The sequence below is a fragment of the Grammomys surdaster genome, unplaced genomic scaffold (genome assembly GCF_004785775.1).
Source record: "Grammomys surdaster isolate TR1022 unplaced genomic scaffold, NIH_TR_1.0 958, whole genome shotgun sequence".
NCBI lineage: Eukaryota > Metazoa > Chordata > Mammalia > Rodentia > Muridae > Grammomys > Grammomys surdaster.
The window spans coordinates 1,192,359-1,197,333 of NW_021605377.1; the positions used below are offsets into that span (position 1 = coordinate 1,192,359).

Here is a 4,975-nt window from a genome sequence, read left to right on the forward strand (position 1 = left end):
GAGAGAGAGAGAGAGAATTCCATTGAGATGGCACTACTCACAGTCTTAAACATTATGATGGGACCGTGCCTATAACTCCCTTCACCTGCAGAGTTAAAAGCAGGGCTTCTAACCTTCCAGTGCCCTTGGAAACAGAAAACACACTTTTTTTTTTTACTGCTAAGCTTGGATTCTATCTCCTGGTTGCCACTAGATAAAGAGGAAATGCCCCTTTGTATGCTGGGCTCTCGGTAGGACACTTTGCTTGTAATCATCTTGTAGACTTGTGGCAGAGCTGGTCTGGATATTTCTGACACAAAGATGACAAGGACTGAGGATTGAGTATCCTCGTTCCTTCCTTCCCCTGCCAGCAATTTCCACCTAAGGTCCACCCACAAGCACACTGAACCTTGGATTTGGTTTGTTTGTTCTAAAGCCATTCTGGATTGTGTCAGCAATGACACTGTCCAGAATTTGTTCAGTGTACTCTCCCCCTAGCCTTGTGCTCTCTGTTCTAAGGTACAAGTCTCCGGACCAGTAGTTCTCAACCTCAATGAGGCCTCCACCTCTTTAGAGGTTGGATATCAGATATCGTCCGTGTCAGATATGTACATTACAACTTATAACAGTATCAAAACTACAGTTATGATGTATGAGTGGAATAATGTTATGGTTGAGGGGTCAGCACAACATGAGGAACTGTATTAAAGGGTCACAGCATGAGGAAGGGTGAGAACCGCTGCTTCAGATGCTGGTCAAAGAGCCCCAGACTCATAGTTCCATCTCAAGTAGAGGCTGTGTGACTTGAAAGTTACTAATTCAGTCATGAACCTGACTACTGGCATTGTAAACAAAAATCTCTAACCAAACTGTAGAAATCACTCTCACGATTGACGTTTCCTGTCTTTAAAACAATAAAGTTCCTCCCCCCCCCCAAAAAAAACCCAATCAACTGGAAGGCTGCTTAAGGTTAAATATGTTTATAATAAGATGGGAAACAAATGCTCCTTCTTATTATTGATGAAGCCAAATGCATAATAATTGAGGACAAAATCTGACCATATGTCACTCCTGGGAAGAATGGAATCATGGGAGAGATGGTAGATAACAACTTAATGGGGTCAAAGTTATCATTTCTAAGGACTAAGTATTTTCTGTCAGATCTTAACAGACTCAGTAGAGCCTGAGAGAATAGTGCTGACCCTGGTCCAAAGCCAGGGTTTTCATTCCTGGCGTTGCCAGATTTCTTCGTTATCCCTCGGATCAGCCAATTACACTAATGTGCTTTCTCTTTGCATTTATAATCAAGCGAGTGCCACCACAGTAAGACGCTACCTGGAGAGTGATCAGCAGAAGGAGGGAAGACTCATTTAAAAAATAGTATAATCATTTTCTATATTTGGCTGGTTCGTGTGCTCTCACCGAGTTCTCTCCTGCACGTGATGACCCAGGATCTCAGAGGGAAGCTTTCTAATTACTAAAGTGAGACGGTTGTTAACTCTATCCTCTTATGGGATGAAACCTCATCAGGAGAGACACAAGGAAAAACTCAGCATCAAGAGGAACATGCAGTGTAAAAACAAGAGACGGGAACATGCTCAGACATTATCCAGGTTACCTAAAAGTGGTCTCTTGAGCAAAAGTGCTTTGAAATTTGTTTTTAAAAAAAAGCTCAAAGAAGAAGCCAAATGCCATTTTTCACAGTAGGATCAAAAATAATTATTCAAACGCCAAGAAAAAAAGATACCAAGGATATTGCTCACATTTTTCTATTCCTAAGAAATAAAAGAATCATGTTACCTAGCATGTAATGACTACTGATTAACTCACTACAAAACCTGAGAAGACATTTACTATTGTTTAAAAAAAGGAACAAATTAAAATGTGACACCATTCAAACTCTCCTGCTATTAGTAATATATTTCATATTAAAAGTGTTGATTTTTGTCATGGACCAAATATCTCTTTGAATTCATTGACAGTCTTGGAATTTTCCCGCTGTTACTACATAAGATTTTTTTTCCTTTACAGAATGCTAATATTTTAAGTTACTATCTTCAAACTACTTGGCGGCCACTCTCCCTTTTGAGAATGATATCATAAAGAGACATACCACTAGTTTTATATTATGTATTTGGGTCTAAAACTAAAAAAAAAAAAAGCCAATATTTGACTATCATTTATAGTGAAAGTCTCAAGTTATTTCAGCTCAAAGCACAACTACATCATTACTACTGAATTAACATGAAATTCTGACTCCGAAATTCCTTTTGATTCTATGACAAACATATGTTTACTAATACCACCTGCAGTAAGTGATATTCCTAACAGATAAGCAGATAAGTGGTAGTTCTAATAGATAAAACAGAGTGTTTGCCTTGGTTTATTCCTGACTTGAATAAACCCTCCTACCCCACATCCTGAAACCCGGGATTGAACCCGGGAACTTGTGCGTGTTTGGCAACACCCAATACTTTCCACCTATCTTCTAGTCCAGACATAAACTTGGCTCTAGAAAAGGCTCCAGAAACCATGTAACGTGACCCACCCACCCCCATTAAACTGAGGTTTATAAACACGATTCAAAGTATCTTAGACTCTGGCAATGTGAAGCTACTCGGAAATAAACCTAAAGTTTGAGTTCAGAGTTTACCTTTGTAAGATCCCCAGCGAATCTCCCACGGCATTCTTCACTCCTTCCTTTCCAGGTTTCAAAATTTTTTCTTTGAAGGTATCAAATGCTTTAAATGGCATTTTGAATGGGGGAGATGGGGGAAAGCACCTCGGAGCCCTTAGCAGGCAACCTCAGAAGCTGTCATCCTCTCTCATCTCCAGCCCAGGGGCACTGCGTTTGTCCTTGAGGAACACTTGAAATTCAGTTCTCATGGAGGGAACTACTTAAAATCAGAAAGGAGGTAAAACCCCAGCTCAGGTATTCCAAGAAAAGAAAAACCCTCTCCTCTCTCAATCCAGACTCAACAAAGCTGAGTGAGGAGTTGCTGGTTAGGAATCCAGCCCCTCTCAAAAGCTCCTGGCTGAGCAGCAGCCTGTGGGCGCTGTCTCGGGCAGCCACGCTCAGACTGAGCACAGCCTGTATCCCTAGCAGCAGCTGGAGAAGCTAACGTGAGCTCAGTGCAGGGGTCTTGAGCAGTCCAGCAGCAGCTTCTGAAGCCAGCCCTGGTCCCTCCTGCCTCCTTCAGCTTGCAGGTGGCGCTGTCAGCTTCTCCCTGGGGCGATGCTATAGAAACCAGCACACCTGCCCCTCTGCAGCCTGGCCTTGGGAATGGGCTCTCAGCCAGGGCAGGAGTCCAGAGTGAAGTTTATGAAATATTTACAAGTCTCCTGCTTTTCTAAGGTCCAGTCCCACTGGCTCTCGGCCACCACAGCATGCCTTTTAGTCCCTTCAGGGTAGCTGGGAGGCGGTTTTTCAGTTGGGCACAAGTGTGGATGTGGTTCAAGGAACAGCACACTTCAGGCTGAATGCGCACCCCAGGTCACAACATCTAGGAGGGAAGGTACACAGATGCCTTTAGGACCAAGCAAGGATATCTGAGCTTGTCCCAGCACCTGCTCTGAGCTCCTCACAGCTTGTCCTCGAGATAAATAAAAACTTCATTGCGGTGCCTGAAACGCCTCCAAAGACCCTGACCCTTGTTTCCTCTTCTGCTCTCCATAGCAACACAAACTCAGCAAGCTTCCTCTTGCTTCTGGGATTTCCTCAAGTGATACCCCTTGGCTTGGTAACCTCCCTTCCCCTTTCATCTACATAACCTCTGGAGGTTCCTGCCTCACGAAGCCTTTATTTCAAAGTCCCATACACTGGAAGAGCTGGCCTTCTTCTGAGCCACTAAATTACCTAGATTTGGATGATCGTGGATGCTGCCTAAATGCCCGCTGGACCTGTGTGGAAATAGCCAGTTGCTTCCACATTACAGACTTCTGGACTATGCCTCCACTGCCAATGTGGCCATGAGGAAACAGCCTTGTCTGGGAGGTACTGGTGTTCAAAGCTCAAGACACCATGTCCAGATGTAGCCCCCTCAGCATCCCAGGATCTGTTTCCACAAGGCTCGCTGTGTTCTCTACACACACAGCAATCCAAAATCTGCTTCAGATCTGAATTAAGTTCCGTTAGCACTGGATCAAAGCAGGCTCAGCAGAACTAGCACCTGCCAAGATCTTCCTGTAGTCAATGCTGTGTCACTCACTCTGTCCACACGGTAGTCAGAGCTGTGCTGTTGCTTTGAGCGTATTGATTTCTTCCCCCCACCCCACCCCCAAGTTTAATGGCTAGAAACAGAGGCAAGAAGTTAGCTGTGTCTGAGATTACACAGCCAGTGATTAGCATATCCAAACAGCATCGTCTGTTTCTCCCAAAGGGAATAGCGCAATGAGTCTTTGTGGAATTTACCAACTTGAACAATCACCTCCAAGAAGCCATTTTAGAAGATTTCTATCATCTCATTTGATTCCTCCAACTCACGGCTAATCACCATTCACAACCCATTCCTGCCCTTGGCAACCACACATGTGTATTGTTCCTATAGATTTGCCTTTTCTGGCCATTTCCTATGAGCAGAATCGTGTGTGATTTGGTCTCTCGTGGCAGGCTTCCTTCGCTATGTGAGATGTTCAGCACCCAGCATGCATCAGTTCCTTTTTGCCGTCATTAACATTTCATTACATAGACACACTGCCTGTGTCAATAGCCAGTTGTTGTATGGATGTGCCACACACTGCCCATTGATGTATTGATGGACATTTGACGTTCTTATTTTGTTACAAATAAAACTACTATGAGCATTTGCATATGTCTTTCTGCTTTTATTTCTCTCAGGTAAATGCTTAAAATTTCTAGGTGATATGAAAATGCACTTTTCACTTTTTAGGAAACTGCCAAGTTATTTTCAAAGCGGCTGTACTTGACAGTTCCTCTAGCCCATTTGGTGGTTCCCATTTCTTCACATCCATGCCGACATTTCCCATCTTTTTAAAG

The 4,975-nt window shown here is 43.5% G+C and overlaps 1 protein-coding gene across 2 annotated transcripts in view; it reads right to left on the reverse strand.

The window, feature by feature from the left end:
* The window catches only part of Slc17a8 (solute carrier family 17 member 8), a 54,977-nt gene extending 51,842 nt beyond the window's left edge, over nucleotides 1–3,135 (reverse strand). The window contains exon 1 of one of the 2 annotated variants that reach the window (XM_028783063.1): nucleotides 2,633–3,135. In XM_028783063.1, coding sequence (XP_028638896.1) covers nucleotides 2,633–2,733 — 101 coding nt within the window. In that variant the 5' untranslated portion in view covers nucleotides 2,734–3,135. The remainder of the gene's footprint in view (nucleotides 1–2,632) is intronic. The other variant, XM_028783064.1, reaches the window with a different exon arrangement.
* Nucleotides 3,136–4,975: the final 1,840 nt, after the last annotated feature.